General features: G+C 33.1%; 1 protein-coding gene across 4 annotated transcripts; it reads left to right on the top strand.

Annotated features, from left to right (window-relative positions):
* Positions 1-6,343: 6,343 nt before the first annotated feature.
* On the top strand, positions 6,344-25,444 carry LOC143060469 (uncharacterized). 4 transcript variants are annotated; one of them, XM_076233607.1, is made up of 6 exons: positions 6,344-6,362; positions 13,212-13,446; positions 13,780-13,867; positions 14,592-14,724; positions 16,061-16,140; positions 25,220-25,444. In XM_076233607.1, exons 1-6 carry the CDS (start codon positions 6,359-6,361, stop codon positions 25,334-25,336), a joined length of 657 nt encoding a protein of 218 aa, XP_076089722.1. In that variant the 5' UTR covers positions 6,344-6,358; the 3' UTR covers positions 25,337-25,444. The 4 variants fall into 4 exon arrangements, with proteins under 4 accessions (XP_076089722.1, XP_076089723.1, XP_076089721.1 ...); XM_076233608.1 differs by lacking the exon at positions 6,344-6,362 and adding an exon at positions 6,397-6,479; XM_076233606.1 differs by lacking the exon at positions 6,344-6,362 and adding an exon at positions 6,607-6,631.
* Positions 25,445-25,464: the final 20 nt, after the last annotated feature.

The raw sequence follows: 25,464 nt of genomic DNA, 5'->3' as shown, positions 1-25,464 counted from the left end.
TATATATCATCTCTGTTTAAAGTACAAACACTGTACATATATAAAATAGGGTTTGTTTCTAAGGAAAAGGGACACATTATATATGTAGAGAAAATATAGATTAATTTCTAAGTTTTTATTTTCCTTTTGTATTTTTGTTGTTTATTTATAAAACCTATTATCAAGCATGGATGTTGTTTTGACATGAATTATATTAGTTGAAAATGAGACGTTAATTTGGTTAATACAATCTGTATCACTTCATTTATTTATGATTATTGATATTGTTAAGTTGCTTTGGTTATTTACATATTTGCTACTTGACATTAAGCAATCAATAAGTGATTAATACAATAGGTTTTTTTTCCATTGGATCTTAATTTTTGTTTTCACATAATGTATATATATGAAATAAAGAACAAGTTATTGAAAATTAAAATAAAAATTTTCTGAGAACATTTATAGAATAAAATATTTGAAATTCTCAGTTTAAAAAGTTGTATTTGAAGCACATATGTAAGCCAGCTTTAAAGTGTATTCCTCATTGTTTATAGTAATATATTTAGATTTGTCATGTGATGAGTACTTGTAGAAATGTATGTGTGTTATTTGTTGGGGTAGATCAAACTTTTGGTTCCTTTGAATCATTTGGGTTTTTTTTTTATTAAAAAGTAGAAACAGAGCAAAAGGATTGACAAAAACTGTAAATAAAATATTAGAACTTTGAACAATAAATAACCGTAAAGAAATTATGAAACTTGCAAGGGAAATAATTCATGCTGAATATGCATAATGTAACCAGACAGTATTGGATGATATTTGTCTTATTGCATTAGTTTGAAGTAGAACTACACAAATCTTTAATGTTTGTACCACTTACAATTTAAGTAAATAGCTGTGTTTTACCCTTTGACAACAAGTGTATATTATTAATATATCATACAAGTGCTTGTGGATGCATTTAGTTATAAAATATCAATGTTTTACTTTGTTATATATACTTTTGTTTAGTGCTATTGTGTGGTTAAAACCTCAGCAACAAAGTTGGTGAGGAAATTTGTTGTTTTAAACTTGTCTTAAAAGACGAACTTTGTTAAAATGTGTCAGGAGCTGAATAGTTAAATAACCTAATAACAGGAGTGTATAATTCACTTGGAACTCTCCAAGATTTACACAGTAAAGAGTAATGAAGTATATATGAAGTATAATTAACGTTGAACTCTCCAAGATTTACACAGTAAAGAGTAATGAAGTATATATGAAGTATAAAAGACGTATAAATGGCAAATTGTAGATAGAATTTCCTCCTGTTTATCTTATTTGTTTGTTTTTCATTAAATATATACATTGACATGTGCCTTGTGTTATTTCATTCAGTTTTCTTACACATCTATATTACTGAAATATTGAGGTCTAATTGTTATCCAACATGAGTTAAACAAAAGAATAAAATAATTCAACTTTAAATGTAATTAATACAGGATGATGCTGATTAATATTTACAACATTCCAGGCCTTTTTGTTGTAGACACATAATGAATTTACCTTTATAATAATGATAATCTTTATTCTCATAAACCATAAAGTACAACGGTACAGAGATATACATACATATAGCAATGATAACAAACTTATTTATAATAACATCTTATACACAAACATACACACACACAGGCATACAGTAACTAACGTTAAATACACACATATATCAGTATGTACAGAATATACAAAATGGGGGTTATGTTATTGCCTAGAGAACAAATGATTTATTTATTTGGTGTATAAATCTACATATTTAAACTTGTTCGTACTATTTATTTCTTTAAATTTCAAAATATTTGGCCTTTGCCACAAATTTTTATCAATTAGTTTTTTTCTGTCATTTTCAAATAATTTACATTCCAGAATATAATGATATTCGTCACCAATACATTTATTATTACATTTCAAACATTTTCTATTTTCCCTTTCTATACCATTCCACCGTCCTATTTCTATAGGAAGTCTATGATTTGTGGTTCTAAACTTGCACAGTGTATAGATATCTTTATCTTCCAATATATTTAAAAAACATTCAAACTGAAATGTCTCCTTAAATAATCTATAATTTATAGATTTTGGTGAATTTAACATAAGTGAATGCAATTCTTGTCTAAATTGATCATGTAGGCGCATCTTTATCAAAGGGATAAGCCAATCTGAGCTAGGAAAAAGCTGGGTTGTCCAAATATAGGAAAAGCCAGTATCATCAAAAACGTTTCTTAAAAACTTTAACCATGGCGATTCAAAATGATTGTCGACCGACAATTTGTATAATAATTGATAAGCTAAATAAGACAGTTTTGAATCCTTTCCAGATAAAAGTCGTGTCCAAAATGCAATCATTTTTAGTTTGATATTTAGTTGAACAGGGAAAATGTCAAGTTCACCATAAATCATATAGTTTGGGGTGGATGATTTTAACTTAAGTAACAATTTAAAAAATCGTAATTGTACCCTTTCAATACATTGAATATTTTTACAAAATCCCCATACTTCTGAGCCATACAAAAGAATGGGCTTTACCATTTTATTAAACAGTTCTAGTTGACATTCAATTGCTAAATTATGAATGCGACCTCTTTTTAAAACCTCATACATTGCTTTTGTTGCCTTCTCTGCTTGCTTTTTTATTGCTTTACTAAAATTGCCGGTCCTGCTAAATAGTATACCAAGATAGTTACAATTCATGCCCCATTTAAGGAAAAATTTAAATCTGTACAAGGCCTTCCCCTGGAAAATACCATGACTTTGGTTTTGTTTATTAACAATGTTAACATTAACCTCCATATATTACAGTACTCTCCAAATTTGTTTAATATTTTTTGTAAGTCTTCTTTTGATTCAGACATTAGGACCGTATCGTCTGCATATAGCAGAACAAAAAATGTTTAACTTATCTTCTAGTAAATCTGAAATCACGTTAAGACCCTGAAAATTTTCCGTTTCTAAAAAATCTTGCAAATCGTTCAAAAATGAGGCAAACAGAAAAGGCGACAAATTCTCACCTTGCCGTACACCAATATCACGTGAGAAATAGTCTGATTTCTGTTTATTATATGTAATACAGGATTTAATATCTTTATACATATTTAAAATAACATTATATATTTTCCCTTTAATACCATTTAAAAGAAGTTTATACCACAAAGCCTCTCTCCAAACGCCTTTTCAAAATCGATGAATGCACAAAACAGCTTTTTATTTCTATATTTCAAAATTTTAAAAAATGAGTATAGAGCAAACAAACTATCAGTTGTCGAGTATGATTTTCGGAATCCAAATTGATTTTCATTTAGCAAGAGTGTTTCTTCAGAGAAAAGACAATCTTTTATTAAGTATAGCTGTAAATAATTTACCAAGGCAACTCAAAATTGTTATCAGACGGAAGTTTTTTGGATCAAACTGGTTGCCTTTACCTTTATATATATTGTTATGCGTTTACTTTACTACATTGGTTAGAGGTATAGGGGGAGGGTTGAGATCTCACAAACATGTTTAACCCCGCCGCATTTTTGCGCCTGTCCCAAGTCAGGAGCCTCTGGCCTTTGTTAGTCTTGTATTATTTTAATTTTAGTTTCTTGTGTACAATTTGGAAATTAGTATGGACTAGTATATATTTGTTTAGGGGCCAGCTGAAGGACGCCTCCGGGTGCGGGAATTTCTCGCTTCATTGAAGACCTGTTGGTGACCCTCTGCTGTTGTTTTTTATTTGGTCGGGTTGTTGTCTCTTTGACACATTCCCCATTTCCATTCTCAATTTTATTTATATTTCCAATTAGCCAAATATCGGGCAAAACGCCGGAGTCAAATATGAGATTAAATAGCTTCTCATAGATCGGAAGAAATAAATCTGCAGTAGATTTCATGTATTCATTTACTACATAATCTTCACCGCAGGCTTTGTTATTCTTCAGATTTTTAATGCATTTAGCTATTTCTTCTCTGGAAATGTAGGCATTAATTTGATCGTTATCAAATATATCTGTATTAGACATTTCTCGATTAGGGGATTCTTCAACCGTTTGGTTCAGTTTAATTAAAAAGTCGAATAAGTCCTCGAGCGGAAGATTTGGTTGCTTTTTCTGTTTACCCCTATTCAAAAGATTCCAATACTCTTCCAATACCACTAATTGACAAGTTTTGGGTCATATATGATACCAATACCATTAGCATATATGTCACATGTAGTTCTCAGTTGTATTAAGAAAACCAGGATGGGTTCAAACAGAATGAGCAGGGAAAAGGCCGTTCTGTTTTCCACATAATTAATGTCACAAACAGGAAGATTTCTAAAACAGAGAAAACTGCATATTATAATCAGCATGACTTTATCAGATGACAATTCGAAAACTAGAATTCACAGAATAATGTTCATAATAGTTATCAAAGGTACCAGCTTTATAATTTGATACGACAGACGCGTGTTTTGTCTTCATAGGACTCATCAGTGATGCTCAGATCAAAATAGTTATAAAGCCACACAAAAAAAAAAAAAGAAAAAAAGGCGAAGGTTACCAGGCTTAACATTTTGTTTTGCAATGTGGTTGTTTAGTCTAAACTAGACTAAGTGGCATTCCAATCAAAACAGTAAGAAGATCAAATCGAATGCAAAATTAAGAGAAGGGAGAACTAAGCCTTAATGAGAGACGAATATAATCATGGCAAAACAAAAAAATCCTAAAAGGTTCTATGAAGCCCAGTGTCTCGCCTTCTTTTGCTGTTAGTCGCTTGCTTAACAAAAATGGGTAAAATATATAATATTTTCCTCTAGATACTATATATTGATTGTAAGAAGCTTCTGTTATAAAAACTTTAACTTCAGATTGTATGTAATGTTAACTGGAAGAAGAACAAATCCATTTACAAGTAAAATACGGATAAACAGAAAACAAAATTTAATTATGGATACGATCTTAGGATCATAAACAAGCTTCTGTCAAAGTATGGCAGAAATCAAGGATAGTTTTAGAAAGTTATTAATTTTTTTTAAAATTTAACCATAGAGTGAATGTAATGTTAAAACGCATCTATCCCATCGAACTAGAGATAAAGGATACTACAGATACAGTTTAGTTGGCCTCATATCTTGACTTACATCTAGAAATTGACAATGAGGGTCGGTTGAAAACAAAACTTTACGACAAAAGAGATGATTTCAGCTTTTCCAATTGTGAACTTTCCATTTCTAAGTAGCAACATTCCAGCAGCACTGCATACGGTGTACATATCTCCCAATTGATACGATATTCCCGTGCTTGCATTTCCTATCATGATTTCCTTGATAGATGGTTGCTGCTCACAAGGAAACCAATAAAATTAAAGAGTTCCAAATGGTTAAGTTGAAATCATCCATTCGTAAATTTTACGGACGCCATCACGAGTTGGTTGACCATATGGAATAACCGTTTCACAAATGATATGTTCCTTATGTCGTAACTACAAACCCTTCCTTTTCATGAATGTGACCTACCGAATTAGACTATTTACCGGATTTGTTATCACATAAGCAACAAGACGGGTGCCACATGTGGAGCAGTTTGGAACGCATGAGATCACCCCTAGATTTTGGTGGGGTTCCTGTTGTTTATTCTTTAGTTTGCGATGTTATGTCATGAGTACTATTGTTTGTCTTCTTTTATTTTTAGCCATGGCGTTGTCAGTTTATTTTCGATTTATGAATTTGACTGTCCCTCTGGTATCTTTCGTCCCTCTTTTTAGAAAATACATCCAGTAAATGATAAAAACAGAACGGATTGGATGTTTGATTTGCCATAAAACATTTATCAGAAACAGCCATCTTAGGAGACACACAAGAACATTCCATAAGGAAACAGAAACTAGAGACAATATCTAAGTAACAATTCAGAATGAAAACTGTGATATTCGTGAACAAATTTGATGGAAGAATTAAGAATCAATGTTTGATTCACCAACATTTGATGAACCGACATTAAGTGAAGTGACAAATTTTCTCTAGGATATTTAAACGAATGAATTCATTCACAGGCCTCTGAACTTGATGAAAATTCTGAAATTTGAAAATAAAAAGAATATGCCAGTGCAATCCGATGAAAACAATAACAATACTACTGATGTCATTGGTATTGACAGTGCAAAGCAAACGACTATCTTAAAACTGGAAACCACAACAGTTAATTTAACGGATGGCAGTACTGTACAGTAGTGAATAGAGGCACGTCTATCGAATATTCTCAGAATTTAATCCCCGGCAGATATTAGTATTACTGTAACCATGGTTGTGGATGCTGTACCAAAGGAAAATAATGAACACTTAAAACAATACAATTAGCAACATGAAAAGAAATATAACTGTATTATGAGTAAGTACGTAAACATTGACCGGATTTGGTCTATATTTAGCGTGTGTAGGGGTCAGTTAAATCTATTATTAAACCGATCAATAACTGTGTATTATGGGATATATTTGTAACTGTACAGTGAGTAGCCTAATTTTGTTTACTACTTTGAAATGGGAATTTAATACTAGATGAGGGGATTGCAGCGATTTTAGTTTAGACACTTTAATTAATTATGTCACTTTAAGGTTCATATTGCATTAATGACCTTTCCAGTCAAAACATGATCACTTGTAAGGCTTCTTTTATAAATTATATTCTAGAATTTTTCATTTTTAGCTCACCTGGCCCAAAGGGCCAAGTGAGCTTTTCCCATCACTTTGCGTCCGGCGTCCGTCGTCGTTAACTTTTACAAAAATCTTCTCCTCTGAAACTACTGGGCCAAATTAAACCAAACTTGGCCACAATCATCATTGGGGTATCTAGTTTAAAAAAATTTGTCCGGTGACCCGGCCAACCAACCAAAATGGCGACCATGGCTAAAAATAGAACAGAGGGGTAAATGTAGATTTGGCTTATAACTCTAAAACCAAAGCATTTAGAGCAAATCTGACATGGGGTAAAATAATATATTAGGTCAAGATCTATCTGCCCTGAAATTTTCAGACAAATCGGACAACCCGTTGTTTGGTTGCTGCCCCTGAATTAGTAATTTTAAGGAAATTTTGCTTATTATCTTGAATATTATTATAGATAGAGATAAACTGTAAACAGCGATAATGTTCAGCAAAGTAAGATTTACAAATAAGTCAGCATGACCGAAATGGTCAGTTGACCCCTTTAGGAGTTATTGCCCTTTATAGTCAATTTTTAACCATTTTTCGTAAATCTTAGTAATCTTTTCCAAAAATCTTCTCCTCTGAAACTACTGGGCCAAATTAATCCAAACTTGGCCACAATCATCATTGGGGTATCTAGTTAAAAAAATGTGTGGCGTGACCCTGTCAACCAACCAAGATGGCCGCCATGGCTAAAAATAGAACAGAGGGGTAAATGTAGATTTGGCTTATAACTCTAAAACCAAAGAATTTAGAGCAAATCTGACAAAGGGTAAAATAATCTATTAGGTCAAGATCTATCTGCCCTGAAATTTTCAGACAAATCGGACAACCCGTTGTTTGGTTGCTGCCCCTGAATTAGTAATTTTAAGAAAATTTTGCAGTTTTTGCTTATTATCTTGAATATTATTATAGAAAGAGGTAAACTGCAAACAGCGATAATGTTCAGCAAAGTAAGATTTACAAATAAGTCAACATGACCAAAATGGTCAGTTGACCTCTTAAGGAGTTATTGCCCTTTATAGTCATTTTTTACCACTTTTTCGTAGTATTTTGTAATCTTTTACAAAAATCATCTTTACTCTGCAACTACTTGACCAAGTTTAACCAAACTTGGCCACAATTATCATTGGAGTATCTAGTTTAAAAAATGTGTGGGGTGACCGGGCCAACCAACCAAGATGGTGGCTATGACTAAAAATAGAACATAGGGGTAAAATGTAGATTTTGGCTTATAATTCTGAAACCAAAGCATTTATCTGACTGGGTTAAATTGTTAATCAAGTCAAGATCTATCTGCCCTGAAATTTTCAGACGAATCAGACAACTGGTTGTTGGATTGCTGCCCCTCAATTGGTAAAAAAATCTTCTCCTGTGAAACTACTGGGCCAAATTTAACCAAACTTGGTCACAATCATCATTGGGGTATCTAGTTTAAAAAATGTGTGACATGACCCTGCCAACCAACCAAGATGGTCGCCATGGCTAAAAATAGAACATATGAATAAAATGTAGATTTTGGCTTATAACTCTGAAACAAAAGCATTTAGAGCACATCTGACATGGATCAAATTGTCAATTAGGTCAAGATCTATCTGTCCTGAAATTTTCAGACAAATCGGACAACCCGTTGTTGGGTTGCTGCCCCAGAATTAGTAATTTTAAGGAAATTTTGCAGTTTTTGGTTATTATCTTGAATACTATTATAGATAGAGATAAACTGTAAACAACAATAATGTTCAGCAAAGTAAGATCTACAAATAAATCAACATGACCAAAATAGTCAGTTGATCCCTTATTGCCCTTTATAGTAATTTTTTAATAATTTTCATAAATGTTTGTAATTTTTTGTAAATTTTTAGAAAATATTTTCCACTGTAATTACTGGGCCAAGTTCATTATAGATAGAGATAATTGTAGCAACAAGAATGTTCAGTAAAGTAAGATCTACAAACACATCACGATCACCAAAACACAAGTTTGTCATGAATTTTCTGTGTCCATTGTTTAATATGCACCAAGGTGAGCGACACAGGCTCTTGAGAGCCTCTTAGTTTGTTATTATCTTGAATATTTTTATAAATAGAGATAAACTGTAAACAGCAATAATGTACAGCAAAGTAAGACCTAAAATTAAGTCAATTGACCCCCTATAAAGGAGTTATTGTCCTTTATAGTCAATTTTTAACAATTTTCATAAAATTTGTAAATTTTTACTAACATTTTCCCACTGAAACTACTGGGCCAAGTTCATTATAGATAGAGATAATTGTAAGCAGCAAGAATGTTCAGTAAAGACACATCACCATCACCAAAACACAATTTTGTCATGAATCCACCTGCTTCCTTTGTTTAACATGCACATAGACCAAGGTGAGCGACACAGGCTCTTTATAGCCTCTAGTTTACTATGCATACACTTCACTTTTTGTTTACGTTTTTCTCTACACTCTATCGTCTCTCCTACAGGTAAATTCCTATCACTATAAATACTAAAATTCTGAATGGAAATAACATTACATCCCAGCTTCTTTGTTCTAACAGGGTGATCTGAGCCGGATCACCCCTACCAGATCACCCCAGTTTGAGTTTCTTTGTTATGCATGCTTTCCTTTGTTCTGTAACAATTTGTCAAATCCACTATAAAACTTATAGTTAATTATACGGAAAAGACTATCTATCAAAATTCACGTAGAAAAACTCCAGTGTATATGCTGGGATTCGAACTCAAGACCTTTAGCATATCAAGCCACGACACATACCACTACACCAGGACGACTGGATACGAAATAATAGTAATTTGACATACTTAAAGGAAGCAAGATCTTTTTATAAGTGGGGTGAGTTGTCAGACCTTTATTCAGTGAGGTTTTAACCTCTTTCGTTAATTAGTGAGTTTTCAGACTGATTGTTCAATTTGATTTTACACTTTTTCAAAGTGGGGCAAGTCAGTAAACAAGAGTGGGACGATATTTGTAGAAAGTGGCGATATAGTGTGGGCCGATTGGCAAGTGGGGCGAGTTGACATTGTTTGATATCTACTCATCGTGTTTGGGGGTCACAAACAGACAGTTACGTTTAGTCAGTTAAAGAGGCCCTAGCTTCGAGATATATTGAACCTAATATGTTATCTTGTTTTGCCCAATCATTAATGAAATGCAAATAGTGAAATAATGGTTCTCTTTTAGCAGCCAGTATGGTCAGTCAGGGGTACTACTTGTACAAGTGTATTTTATTTACTTGAAGAAGTAAAAAAAAGTATACACATATAAGTGAATAAATAATGTTTGAATAATCTCCCCTTAATTTTCTAAAAAATTTACTTGTATAAGTAAATTTTTCTTACAATCCCACAAAAATCCTCAAGTTTTGAGATGTAAAATCATGCTTTTAATGATTTTTCCCAGGTTTGCTCAAATTTTTCCATTAAAGTTCAATGTTTCATCTCATTAATTCATCAAAGAAACTGATTGAGCAAAGATCTTGTATATTTGCGCAAGGCAATCAAAAATTGCTCCTTTGGGGCTTGTAAATGAGCAGTGTTATGAAGATAACAGACAAATGGGATTTTCAATGTCCATGAAATTACACTTAAATGATTAGCAAAGACATCTGTAAAGGGTACACAATTTAAAATTCTATTAGAGCAAAGAAATCTTAAGAATTCAAGAAAAGAAGAAAGGATGATTTTTTTACTTATACAAGTAAAAAATTCTGAATGCCTAAGGGACATAACTAAGCCATTTTTTTTTTTACCTATACAAGTAAATAAAATTCACTTGTATAAGTATCCTACAAATTTACTTATATGTGTATATTTTATTTACTTCTTCAAGTAAATAAAATACACTTGTACAAGTAGTACCCCTGACTGATGGTTCAATTTTGTAAAAATAAGCTAAAAAAAACCCATTCATCATGAATAATTCGACCTCATCGATCTGTATTCGTGTGAACTTCAATTTAACCCATTAGCTTGACATGAATAACACGTGAAATGTTTGTGTAAAGTTATTTAAAGGAGGAGAACGTAAATATTGAAAGTGAAACATGCAAAGATAAAGCACTTGATTGACTGATTCGATCCACAAAAAAAATAAAGTCTTATAAGGTAAAAACATTTATTTGTCTTCTGTAATATGAAATCAAATAGATCTAGAAAAATCCAACAGCACGAGTTCGCCTAATCTATTTATATATATATGTCGTGTACAAGTTGCGATTTTGTACAGATTATAACATGTACAAAAGTATTGTACATGTTATAACTTGTATAATGCAAAAATACAAGTTATAACATGTACAAAGGTACCTTGTACATGTTATAACCTGTACAAAATATTGCTTAAAAATGGTTCTAACTTGTACAAAATCGAAAAATAAGGATATGTTTCTATTATCGCAGCAGATGTTATTGACCTCAATAATATTTTCATAACTTTTTTATTATTCCTTCATGTTAGTGTGTTTTGTCCTTTTTTGATACAGTTAACGTCCAGGGGTCGGGTTACGAATACTTGTCATAAGATATATCTTAGAACATGTCTTATGATCCTCTTATGACTATCTATGGACATATCTTTATTCGATTAATTATAATTGTGAGTGTCCACTTTGAAGGGAATAGTAAAATACTTTCATTTTAGTTGACACTAAAAGACATAAGAGGCTAGCCAGGACAGATGTGTCTACAAATAAAATTGGGAATGGAAATGGGGTGTGTGTTTAAAAGACAACAACCTGCCCATGGAGAAGACATCATTCAAAGGACACAAATACAAGCCTTCAAAGCAGAGGATATATATTTAAAACATCAAAATGACATTCGCCTCATGCAATAATCTTATAGTTTATAAAAAAAAATTGAGTTATAAATTTACATAAGTCATTCTGAAGGCCAAAAATGTTGAAGAGTAGATCCAAAGATATTGATAATGAAGCGTGGTCCAATGAAAACTATTTCAGCTCTCTCTTGCTTTTACAGAATAAGCATATAAGACATCGTTTTAGTCTTTGCATGCTATAAAACGAGAGGGAGGAGTATTACCCAAAATTATTAGGCATCGTTCAGGTTATAACATGTATGAGGTACATTTGTACATGTTATAACTTGTATTTTTGCATTATACAAGTTATAACATGTACCATATTTTTGTACATGTTATAACCTGTACAAAATCGCAACTTGTACACGACATATATTTATGTTTACATCGCTTAAATAGTAATCGATTGACTTTATAGGTCAACTCGATGGTTAATTAGATGGCGTCTATCTAGACTGAAATACAAACGAAACAGGCTAATTCTCTTTCATGGTAATGTTGTGATAAAGTTGACTCGTATATCTCCAAGTAGTGCCTGATCACGGCAATAATGTTTTCGATTAGTGGTAGTAGTACTTCGCTTGTTGTGTTTATTATACAATGACGTGTATATATATAGTTTGAATGTTTACTATTCTGATTTAAGGATGTACACCTCTGAGGAACCAAAAAATTCTAGAATTAAACTTTTTTTCTTAACCTGATTTTTAGGTTTAAAAGACTGTAACAAAATAATTGGTGAGGAAAAATCATATGGTGGTGCACTTCTATTTTTGCTACGGCCCTTTGAAAATGCCCAATTTTGATGATTTTCCCATGCTTCATCGATTTTTACCTATTTTTGGGCTATTATCATGAAAAAATCACAGTTCCACAATTAAACTTTTTCTCATACTTTCTATAAAGATGAAGTGGACCAATCTTAATAAATATTACTTACGAAAACTATAGGTAGGTGTTAATATAAGAAAGTTTTATCATATTTTGACGCTTTTTTGTGTAAAATTTACCATGCTGTCAATTTTGTATTTTTTTTTATTTTTCTCAGTTTCAAGAACAAAATGCATATTATTTCAACTTTTTTTGTTATAAATGAATGAAAAAAGACATATCTAAGACATTTGAAAAGACCAAAATTATATGGGATGTACAGGATTCTTTTTAAAATCATTTTTTGTTTCCCTCACCCATTTTCTCAAAATTTTGGCTTAAAATACAGACTTGATTGGTCGTAAAATTTGTAAACTGGATTACGCAAAAAACATTCATTGTAAATACACAATTTTTTCACAGATTTATGTTTGCTTATAATATTTTTAAAATTCATTGATAATTTCCACTTCTATCACATGTTTTGGAAATAATTCAAGAACGTAATAATAATATGACGTTAAAATACGGAACGTGAGCAACATGATAATTAGTGTTTATGTATTGTGGTTAATTCGAAGCACTCATGGTGATGAATCAAGGAAGTTCCATTGTCCCTGTTATGTAGGGACACACTTAAATTTCATAGTCCTTGAAATGTCAAAAACAGTTGCGTCTTTGAAATGATGGGAACAGTAAAATACATGTAGGTGTATAATCTCTATGACGAGCGCAAAATGTTGAGCAGGAAATGTGAGAACAGTAAAGTTGTGTTTTCTCTGACGTGTTCGAAAACAGTTCACCTTTGGCTTTCTAACAAACTAAATCTTCCATTCCAGACATTAGAGACATGACAGACCTCAAGCAATGTTGGATGACACTTAGTCATGACCGCCTTGGGGTATCTGAGGAGAAAACATTAAATTGGTGGAAACATATCCAGTCTCAGTACAGCGAGAGCCACAGATATTATCACACACTTAATCATTTGATAGAAATGTTTGACCATTTAAACGGACATAAAACCAAACTGTCAGACCCAGACTTAGTGTCATTAGCAATATTCTTTCATGAGTAAGAAACAACACACGCTATTCAATGTTTTAAGTAAAATAGAAAAATATCTATCATCTTAATTTTCGTTTTGTAAGACAAACAAAGCATTGTATCTTCTTGTCTTATGTTCCATGTCTTATGTGCTTTATCATTTTCCTAAGAATCGATGCATTTGTTTCCTTTTAGGCTACGAACATAAGGCATTATTATTCATGCATTTGTCAATATAAAACCAGAAATTAGACATATTTTTTTTAAAAATTGATAAACATGATTTTTTTTTTTACATATTATCACCCCTTTGGCTAGCTGACAGCTATATATATATATATCGGTATCTATGTTTTGCAGTATTATTTATGATCCTATGAAGAGTGACAATGAAGAGAGAAGTGCTGAGTTGTTTGTTCAATATACAACAGAATGCTCAGTCAATCTGGTAAATATCAGTGTTCATAGAAAAGGGATTCACGGTTAACTGGTGTAATATTTGTTTTTTCAGTATAGTTCGGAATTACCCATATTATGACAATAATTCAGTATTTCAGTATGTCACAGACTGCCCTCGTATTCAGTAAACAAAATCATCATATACACTAGTACTGAAACCGTGTACGCCAGGCGCGCGTTTCGTGTACTTTAGACTCACCAGTGACGCTCGAATAAAAAAGATAAAAGTCCTTACTATTGGGCTGGTTACACAATCGGAGATGAAACCTCTAAAAGCAGTGCCATTTATGTAGCAGTTGTAAATAAACGGAAGCGAGTTTCGCCTACAAAAAATTGTTCAGAGACGCTCGAATAAAAAAGTTAAAAAGGCTAAATGGAGTACTATAATTTAGTATTCCCAAGAACACGTGATGTTAGTTATTCACTATTCCATTGAAAGCTCGAGTACTCCGAGTGTACTTCAGTATAATGTTAAATAGTTATTTTACACCTAACCCGTATATGTCATCGAATGCATATAATAACTAGAGTCTTAGGTGGAAGTGTTTTTGGGGGGTTTCTTATGTAACAATTCATTCAGTATTTTTAAAAAAGATGTATGAAATAAATGTAAAGCATCATAGATTAAATAAAAATGTATTCTTAATTAAGTTAAAGGTTAATAAAAGCATTCACTTAGTTTGGAAATAATTACAAATCAACTAAACTTGTAGAAAGAAGAGGAAATAAGCAAGGTCAAGGACTGGATTCTTTTAACGAAAACCCACCAGGTTAATGATGAAGGATCAGAAGACTATCATTATTTTCTAGATATTGATATGGCCGTACTGGGAAGACAAGACAAAGGTAGCATTTATCTATTTATAACTGAAGAAAAAAATTAAAACTTATCAGTTTGTTTCAAGACTTATTCCCAAAAGTGAAAGGTTTAGCTAGCTATTAAATCAGATTTTCATAGGAAAATATCTGTAACTAGTCAGGAATATTTTAATTTGTTTAAGCTTTTGAATTTGGCTTTCTTAGCCACTTTCTGTTTATAGTTTCCTTTCGGAGTTCAGTATTTTGTTATTTGTTACCTTTTCGTTACGTGTTATTATCATAATGGTATTTATTGATAACAGCTTACTAGACTTACTTAAATAGTAAAAATAAATAACTTAAACATTCGATATTGTTGTTTTCCCTCGGCACCCAAAATCCGTTAATATTACACTTTTTAAATGATGTTGGTGACTACAACACGCCTTTCTGAAATAACCTCCATCTATTTTGATCGATAGCAAAAGTTTTACATTAAATGTTGAAGTGAACAAAATAATTATGTCTATTCTTTGTAAATATACTGTTAATACAATGTTGAATTATTAAAAAAAAAACCAACTAATGCTTATCAATCGTGAGTAGTTTGCCTTAGCCGTATGTGACATGCCATTTTTGAGAAATTCGGTTTTTAGTTATCAAAGGTACCAGGATTATACTTTTGTACGCCAGACGTGTGTTTCGTCTACATAAGACTCATCAGTGACGCTCATATCCAAATATTTATAAAGCCAAACAAGTACAAAGTTGAAGAGCATTGAAGATCCAAAATTCCAAAAAGTGTTGCCAAATACGGCTAAGGTAATCTATGCCTGGGATAAGAACATCCTTAGTTTTTCGTAAAATTCAAAGTTCTGTAAACAGGAAATTTATAAAAATGACCACATTATTGATATTCATGTCAACACCGAAAATGTTGACTACTGGGCTGGTGATGCCCTCGGGGACGAAACGTCCACCAGCAGTGGCATCGACCTAGTAGTGTAAATAGTTATCAAAGGTACCAGGATTATAATTTTGTACGCCAGACGCGCGTTTCGTTTACATAAGACTCATCAGAGACGCTCATATCCAAATATTTATAAAGCCAAACAAGTACAAAGTTGAAGAGCATTGAGGATCCAAAATTCCAAAAAGTGTTGCCAAATACGGCTAAGGTAATCTATGCCTGGGATAAGAAAATCCTTAGTTTTTCGTAAAATTCAAAGTTTTGTAAACAGGAAATTTATAAAAATGACCACATTATTGATATTCATGTCAACACAGAAATGTTGACTAACTTGATATTCATCCTTTAAACGTGCGGTTGGCGTTACAAATTATAAGTTTGGTATACTTAATTATTTTTTTTAAAACCCGACAGGTTACAAAGAATACGCAGATCAGATAAGGGAGGAATATAAACACGTACCTGAGAAGGAATATAAAACAAGAAGATCACAGGTACTAGTAAAGATAAGAGTGGAAAATTAGATAAATATTTACCAATATACTGGTTTTAAACGTTTAAAAATGCGATCTTTTACGACAATTGTTTTGAAAACAAAACTTTACGAGAAAAGAGGTGATTTCAGCTTTCCAATTTATGACCCTTTTTTCTATGTGATAACATCCCAGCAGCGCCTCTTTACGGAGTATATATCGCCCAGTTGATACGATATTCCAGGGCTTGTATTTCCTATCATGATTTACCGGATAGAGCGTTGCTGCTTAAAAGGAAGCTAGTAAACCAAGAGCTCTATAATTGGTGAAGGTAACATTTTACAAATATACTTATTTGTCCTACATGTACGTATTCTGCAATTAATTACAGTTTTGGTAAACGTGTCTGTTATACGGATTTATAGATATGCTCATAGCACATGTTTAATTATTAGAATGATGTGAACTGTATATGAATGTAGTATGCACAATACATAAAAAGTTGACATCAGTTACAACAAACATTCGACAGAACATCGAGGACATAAGCTTTTCTGTCTTAACTTTTACTTTAGTCGTAACTTTTACTTTAGTCGTAAATTTTACTTTAGTCGTGCTAAGAGAAATGCAACATCATGTAAGACACAATTTTAACTGAAAAAATCTTTTTGTAAAATATTATTATCTATCTTTCCTGTACTCCTTGTTATTGTCCTTCTTTCTTGTACTCCTTGTTATTATCTATCTTTCCTGTACTCCTTGTTATTGTCCTTCTTTCTTGTACTCCTTGTTATTATCTATCTTTCCTGTACTCCTTGTTATTGTCCTTTCCTGTACTCCTTGTTATTATCCTTCTTTCTTGTACTTCTTGTTATTATCCTTCTTTCCTGTACTCCTTGTTATTGTCCTTCTTTCCTGTACTCCTTGTTATTATCCTTCTTTCTTGTACTTCTTGTTATTATCTTTCTTTCCTGTTCTTTCTTGTACTCCTTGTTATTATCCTTCTTTCCTGTACTCCTTGTTATTGTCCTTTCCTGTACTCCTTGTTATTATCCTTCTTTCTTGTACTTCTTGTTATTATCCTTCTTTCTTGTACTCCTTGTTATTGTCCTTCTTTCTTGTACTCCTTGTTATTGTCCTTCTTTCTTGTACTCCTTGTTATTGTCCTTCTTTCCTGTACTCCTTGTTATTGTCCTTCTTTCTTGTACTCCTTGTTATTGTCCTTCTTTCCTGTACTCCTTGTTATTATCCTTTTTCTAGTATCCTTCTTTTCTGTACTCCTTGTTATTGTCCTTCTTTCCTGTACTCCTTGTTATTATCTTTCTTTCTTGTACTCCTTGTTATTATCTTTCTTTCTTGTACTCCTTGTTATTGTCCTTCTTTCCTGTACTCCTTGTTATTGTCCTTCTTTCCTGTACTCCTTGTTATTGTCCTTCTTTCTTGTACTCCTTGTTATTATCCTTCTTTCTTGTACTCCTTGTTATTGTCCTTCTTTCTTGTACTCCTTGTTATTGTCCTTCTTTCTTGTACTCCTTGTTATTGTCCTTCTTTCCTGTACTCCTTGTTATTATCCTTTTTCTAGTATCCTTCTTTTCTGTACTCCTTGTTATTGTCCTTCTTTCCTGTACTCCTTGTTATTATCTTTCTTTCTTGTACTCCTTGTTATTATCTTTCTTTCCTGTACTCCTTGTTATTGTCCTTCTTTCTTGTACTCCTTGTTATTGTCCTTCTTTCTTGTACTCCTTGTTATTGTCCTTCTTTCCTGTACTCCTTGTTATTATCCTTTTTCTAGTATCCTTCTTTTCTGTACTCCTTGTTATTGTCCTTCTTTCCTGTACTCCTTGTTATTATCTTTCTTTCTTGTACTCCTTGTTATTATCTTTCTTTCTTGTACTCCTTGTTATTATCTTTCTTTCCTGTACTCCTTGTTATTATCCTTCTTTCTTGTACTCCTTGTTATTGTCCTTCTTTCCTGTACTCCTTGTTATTATCTTTCTTTCCTGTACTCCTTGTTATTATCCTTCTTTCTTGTACTCCTTGTTATTGTCCTTCTTTCCTGTACTCCTTGTTATTATCTTTCTTTCTTGTACTCCTTGTTATTATCCTTCTTTCTTGTACTCCTTGTTATTGTCCTTCTTTCCTGTACTCCTTGTTATTATCTTTCTTTCTTGTACTCCTTGTTATTATCTTTCTTTCCTGTACTCCTTGTTATTATCCTTCTTTCTTGTACTCCTTGTTATTGTCCTTCTTTCCTGTACTCCTTGTTATTGTCCTTCTTTCTTGTACTCCTTGTTATTGTCCTTCTTTCCTGTACTCCTTGTTATTGTCCTTCTTTCCTGTACTCCTTGTTATTGTCCTTCTTTCCTGTACTCCTTGTTATTGTCCTTCTTTCTTGTACTCCTTGTTATTATCCTTCTTTCTTGTACTCCTTGTTATTGTCCTTCTTTCTTGTACTCCTTGTTATTGTCCTTCTTTCCTGTACTCCTTGTTATTATCCTTTTTCTAGTATCCTTCTTTTCTGTACTCCTTGTTATTGTCCTTCTTTCCTGTACTCCTTGTTATTATCTTTCTTTCCTGTACTCCTTGTTATTATCCTTCTTTCTTGTACTCCTTGTTATTATCCTTCTTTCCTGTACTCCTTGTTATTATCTTTCTTTCCTGTACTCCTTGTTATTATCCTTCTTTCCTGTACTCCTTGTTATTATCCTTCTTTCCTGTACTCCTTGTTATTATCTTTCTTTCCTGTACTCCTTGTTATTATCCTTCTTTCTTGTACTCCTTGTTATTATCCTTCTTTCCTGTACTCCTTGTTATTATCCTTCTTTCTTGTACTCCTTGTTATTGTCCTTCTTTCCTGTACTCCTTGTTATTATCCTTCTTTCTTGTACTCCTTGTTATTATCCTTCTTTCTTGTACTCCTTGTTATTGTCCTTCTTTCTTGTACTCCTTGTTATTGTCCTTCTTTCTTGTACTCCTTGTTATTGTCCTTCTTTCTTGTACTCCTTGTTATTGTCCTTCTTTCCTGTACTCCTTGTTATTATCCTTCTTTCCTGTACTCCTTGTTATTATCTTGTACTCCTTGTTATTGTCCTTCTTTCCTGTACTCCTTGTTATTATCCTTCTTTCTTGTACTCCTTGTTATTGTCCTTCTTTCCTGTAGTCCTTGTTATTATCCTTCTTTCTTGTACTCCTTGTTATTGTCCTTCTTTCTTGTACTCCTTGTTATTATCCTTCTTTCTTGTACTCCTTGTTATTGTCCTTCTTTCCTGTACTCCTTGTTATTGTCCTTCTTTCTTGTACTCCTTGTTATTATCCTTCTTTCTTGTACTCCTTGTTATTGTCCTTCTTTCCTGTACTCCTTGTTATTATCCTTCTTTCTTGTACTCCTTGTTATTATCCTTCTTTCTTGTACTCCTTGTTATTGTCCTTCTTTCTTGTACTCCTTGTTATTGTCCTTCTTTCTTGTACTCCTTGTTATTATCCTTCTTTCTTGTACTCCTTGTTATTATCCTTCTTTCTTGTACTCCTTGTTATTGTCCTTCTTTCTTGTACTCCTTGTTATTATCCTTCTTTCTTGTACTCCTTGTTATTGTCCTTCTTTCTTGTACTCCTTGTTATTATCTTTCTTTCCTGTTCTTTCTTGTACTCCTTGTTATTATCTTTCTTTCTTGTACTTCTTGTTATTGTCCTTCTTTCCTGTACTCCTTGTTATTGTCCTTCTTTCCTGTACTCCTTGTTATTATCCTTCTTTCTTGTACTCCTTGTTATTGTCCTTCTTTCCTGTACTCCTTGTTATTATCCTTCTTTCTTGTACTCCTTGTTATTGTCATTCTTTCCTGTACTCCTTGTTATTGTCCTTCTTTCTTGTACTCCTTGTTATTGTCCTTCTTTCCTGTACTCCTTGTTATTGTCCTTCTTTCTTGTACTCCTTGTTATTATCCTTCTTTCTTGTACTCCTTGTTATTGTCCTTCTTTCCTGTACTCCTTGTTATTGTCCTTCTTTCCTGTACTCCTTGTTATTGTCCTTCTTTCCTGTACTCCTTGTTATTGTCCTTCTTTCCTGTACTCCTTGTTATTATCCTTCTTTCTTGTACTCCTTGTTATTATCCTTCTTTCTTGTACTCCTTGTTATTGTCCTTCTTTCCTGTAGTCCTTGTTATTATCCTTCTTTCCTGTACTCCTTGTTATTGTCCTTCTTTCTTGTACTCCTTGTTATTGTCCTTCTTTCTTGTACTCCTTGTTATTGTCCTTCTTTCCTTCTTTCCTGTACTCCTTGTTATTATCCTTCTTTCTTGTACTCCTTGTTATTGTCCTTCTTTCCTGTACTCCTTGTTATTATCTATCTTTCCTGTACTCCTTGTTATTATCTTTCTTTCCTGTACTCCTTGTTATTATCCTTCTTTCTTGTACTCCTTGTTATTATCCTTCTTTCCTGTACTCCTTGTTATTGTCCTTTCCTGTACTCCTTGTTATTGTCCTTTCCTGTACTCCTTGTTATTGTCCTTCTTTCCTGTACTCCTTGTTATTGTCCTTCTTTCCTGTACTCCTTGTTATTATCTATCTTTCCTGTACTCCTTGTTATTATCTTTCTTTCCTGTACTCCTTGTTATTATCCTTCTTTCTTGTACTCCTTGTTATCATCCTTCTTTCCTGTACTCCTTGTTATTGTCTATCTTTCCTGTACTCCTTGTTATTATCTATCTTTCCTGTACTCCTTGTTATTATCCTTCTTTCTTGTACTCCTTGTTATTATCCTTCTTTCTTGTACTCCTTGTTATTATCCTTCTTTCTTGTACTCCTTGTTATTGTCCTTCTTTCCTGTAGTCCTTGTTATTATCCTTCTTTCCTGTACTCCTTGTTATTGTCCTTCTTTCTTGTACTCCTTGTTATTGTCCTTCTTTCCTGTACTCCTTGTTATTATCTTTCTTTCCTGTATGTCCTTCTTTCCTGTACTCCTTGTTATTGTCCTTCTTTCTTGTACTCCTTGTTATTGTCCTTCTTTCCTGTACTCCTTGTTATTGTCCTTTCCTGTACTCCTTGTTATTGTCTATCTTTCCTGTACTCCTTGTTATTATCTTTCTTTCTTGTACTCCTTGTTATTGTCCTTCTTTCTTGTACTCCTTGTTATTGTCCTTCTTTTCTGTACTCCTTGTTATTATCTTTCTTTCCTGTACTCCTTGTTATTATCCTTCTTTCCTGTACTCCTTGTTATTATCCTTCTTTCCTGTACTCCTTGTTATTATCTATCTTTCCTGTACTCCTTGTTATTGTCCTTCTTTCCTGTACTCCTTGTTATTATCTTTCTTTCCTGTACTCCTTGTTATTATCTTTCTTGTACTCCTTGTTATTGTCCTTCTTTCCTGTACTCCTTGTTATTGTCCTTCTTTCCTGTACTCCTTGTTATTATCTATCTTTCCTGTACTCCTTGTTATTGTCCTTCTTTCTTGTACTCCTTGTTATTGTCCTTCTTTCCTGTACTCCTTGTTATTATCTATCTTTCCTGTACTCCTTGTTATTGTCCTTCTTTCTTGTACTCCTTGTTATTGTCCTTCTTTCCTGTACTCCTTGTTATTATCCTTCTTTCTTGTACTCCTTGTTATTGTCCTTCTTTCCTGTACTCCTTGTTATTATCTATCTTTCCTGTACTCCTTGTTATTGTCCTTCTTTCCTGTACTCCTTGTTATTATCTTTCTTTCCTGTACTCCTTGTTATTATCCTTCTTTCCTGTACTCCTTGTTATTGTCTTTCTTTCCTGTACTCCTTGTTATTATCTTTCTTGTACTCCTTGTTATTATCTATCTTTCCTGTACTCCTTGTTATTGTCCTTTCCTGTACTCCTTGTTATTGTCCTTCTTTCCTGTACTCCTTGTTATTGTCCTTCTTTCCTGTACTCCTTGTTATTATCCTTCTTTCTTGTACTCCTTGTTATTATCTTTCTTTCCTGTACTCCTTGTTATTGTCCTTCTTTCCTGTACTCCTTGTTATTGTCCTTCTTTCCTGTACTCCTTGTTATTGTCCTTCTTTCCTGTACTCCTTGTTATTATCTTTCTTTCCTGTACTCCTTGTTATTATCTTTCTTTCTTGTACTCCTTGTTATTATCCTTCTTTCCTGTACTCCTTGTTATTATCCTTCTTTCCTGTACTCCTTGTTATTGTCCTTCTTTCCTTCTTTCCTGTACTCCTTGTTATTGTCCTTCTTTCCTGTACTCCTTGTTATTGTCCTTCTTTCCTGTACTCCTTGTTATTATCCTTCTTTCCTGTACTCCTTGTTATTGTCCTTCTTTCTTGTACTCCTTGTTATTATCCTTCTTTCTTGTACTCCTTGTTATTGTCCTTCTTTCCTGTACTCCTTGTTATTGTCCTTCTTTCCTGTACTCCTTGTTATTGTCCTTTCCTGTACTCCTTGTTATTGTCCTTCTTTCCTTCTTTCCTGTACTCCTTGTTATTGTCCTTCTTTCCTGTACTCCTTGTTATTATCCTTCTTTCCTGTACTCCTTGTTATTATCCTTCTTTCCTGTACTCCTTGTTATTGTCCTTCTTTCCTGTACTCCTTGTTATTGTCCTTTCCTGTACTCCTTGTTATTGTCCTCCTTTCCTGTACTCCTTGTTATTATCCTTCTTTCCTGTACTCCTTGTTATTGTCTATCTTTCCTGTACTCCTTGTTATTATCCTTCTTTCCTGTACTCCTTGTTATTGTCCTTTCCTGTACTCCTTGTTATTATCTATCTTTCCTGTACTCCTTGTTATTGTCTTTCTTTCCTGTACTCCTTGTTATTATCTTTCTTTCCTGTATGTCCTTCTTTCCTGTACTCCTTGTTATTGTCCTTTCCTGTACTCCTTGTTATTGTCTTTCTTTCCTGTACTCCTTGTTATTATCTTTCTTTCCTGTATGTCCTTCTTTCCTGTACTCCTTGTTATTGTCCTTTCCTGTACTCCTTGTTATTATCCTTCTTTCCTGTACTCCTTGTTATTGTCCTTTCCTGTACTCCTTGTTATTATCTATCTTTCCTGTACTCCTTGTTATTGTCCTTTCCTGTACTCCTTGTTATTATCTATCTTTCCTGTACTCCTTGTTATTGTCCTTCTTTCCTGTACTCCTTGTTATTATCTATCTTTCCTGTACTCCTTGTTATTATCCTTCTTTCCTGTACTCCTTGTTATTGTCCTTTCCTGTACTCCTTGTTATTGTCTATCTTTCCTGTACTCCTTGTTATTATCTATCTTTCCTGTACTCCTTGTTATTGTCCTTCTTTCCTTCTTTCCTGTACTCCTTGTTATTGTCCTTCTTTCCTGTACTCCTTGTTATTATCCTTCTTTCCTGTACTCCTTGTTATTATCCTTCTTTCCTGTACTCCTTGTTATTGTCCTTCTTTCCTGTACTCCTTGTTATTGTCCTTTCCTGTACTCCTTGTTATTGTCCTTCTTTCCTGTACTCCTTGTTATTGTCCTTTCCTGTACTCCTTGTTATTATCTTTCTTTCCTGTACTCCTTGTTATTATCTATCTTTCCTGTACTCCTTGTTATTGTCCTTCTTTCCTGTACTCCTTGTTATTATCCTTCTTTCCTGTACTCCTTGTTATTGTCCTTCTTTCCTTCTTTCCTGTACTCCTTGTTATTGTCCTTCTTTCCTGTACTCCTTGTTATTATCCTTCTTTCCTGTACTCCTTGTTATTATCCTTCTTTCCTGTACTCCTTGTTATTGTCCTTCTTTCCTGTACTCCTTGTTATTGTCCTTTCCTGTACTCCTTGTTATTGTCCTTCTTTCCTGTACTCCTTGTTATTGTCCTTTCCTGTACTCCTTGTTATTGTCTTTCTTTCCTGTACTCCTTGTTATTGTCCTTTCCTGTACTCCTTGTTATTGTCCTTCTTTCCTGTACTCCTTGTTATTGTCCTTCTTTCCTGTACTCCTTGTTATTATCCTTCTTTCCTGTACTCCTTGTTATTGTCCTTTCCTGTACTCCTTGTTATTATCTATCTTTCCTGTACTCCTTGTTATTGTCTTTCTTTCCTGTACTCCTTGTTATTATCTTTCTTTCCTGTATGTCCTTCTTTCCTGTACTCCTTGTTATTATCTATCTTTCCTGTACTCCTTGTTATTATCCTTCTTTCCTGTACTCCTTGTTATTGTCCTTTCCTGTACTCCTTGTTATTATCCTCCTTTCCTGTACTCCTTGTTATTGTCCTTCTTTCCTGTACTCCTTGTTATTATCTATCTTTCCTGTACTCCTTGTTATTATCTTTCTTTCTTGTACTCCTTGTTATTGTCCTTCTTTCCTGTACTCCTTGTTATTGTCCTTCTTTCCTGTACTCCTTGTTATTATCTATCTTTCCTGTACTCCTTGTTATTATCCTTCTTTCCTGTACTCCTTGTTATTGTCCTTTCCTGTACTCCTTGTTATTATCTATCTTTCCTGTACTCCTTGTTATTGTCCTTCTTTCCTGTACTCCTTGTTATTATCTTTCTTTCCTGTACTCCTTGTTATTGTCCTTCTTTCTTGTACTCCTTGTTATTGTCCTTCTTTCCTGTACTCCTTGTTATTGTCCTTCTTTCCTGTACTCCTTGTTATTATCTATCTTTCCTGTACTCCTTGTTATTATCTATCTTTCCTGTACTCCTTGTTATTGTCCTTCTTTCCTGTACTCCTTGTTATTGTCCTTTCCTGTACTCCTTGTTATTATCTATCTTTCCTGTACTCCTTGTTATTGTCCTTCTTTCCTGTACTCCTTGTTATTATCCTTCTTTCCTGTACTCCTTGTTATTATCTATCTTTCCTGTACTCCTTGTTATTATCTTTCTTTCCTGTACTCCTTGTTATTATCTTTCTTTCCTGTACTCCTTGTTATTGTCCTTCTTTCCTGTACTCCTTGTTATTGTCCTTCTTTCCTGTACTCCTTGTTATTATCCTTCTTTCCTGTACTCCTTGTTATTGTCCTTCTTTCCTGTACTCCTTGTTATTGTTGTGCGGAAATTCTTAGTACAAATCTTTTTATTATTGTAGGCAGATTCTTAGTATAAATCTATGTTATTGTTATAATGTTTTATTGTTGTGTGCAGATTGTTAATATAAATCTATATCATTGTTATAATGTTTTTTGAAGGTTTTGTCCAATTTCTGCAAAAGAGACAGATTATATTCAACAAATGCATTCTTTGATAGTTATGATAATCAAGCTAAGGAAAACATGGGAAAGGAAATAGCAATCTTAACAGAATAAAACAATTTTTAAATGTGCTTATAAAGGTATCGACCAGAACATATCATAATACAGTGAAATTGTAATAAAGTATCATGAATACAAATGATCAATTCCATGCAAACACAAGTGAAGTACAAGTTAACATT

The sequence above is a fragment of the Mytilus galloprovincialis genome, chromosome 1, assembly GCF_965363235.1.
Source record: "Mytilus galloprovincialis chromosome 1, xbMytGall1.hap1.1, whole genome shotgun sequence".
NCBI classification, from domain to species: domain Eukaryota; kingdom Metazoa; phylum Mollusca; class Bivalvia; order Mytilida; family Mytilidae; genus Mytilus; species Mytilus galloprovincialis.
Note: the sequence above shows the minus strand (reverse complement) of the source record. Positions and strands in the feature narration are given on the sequence as shown.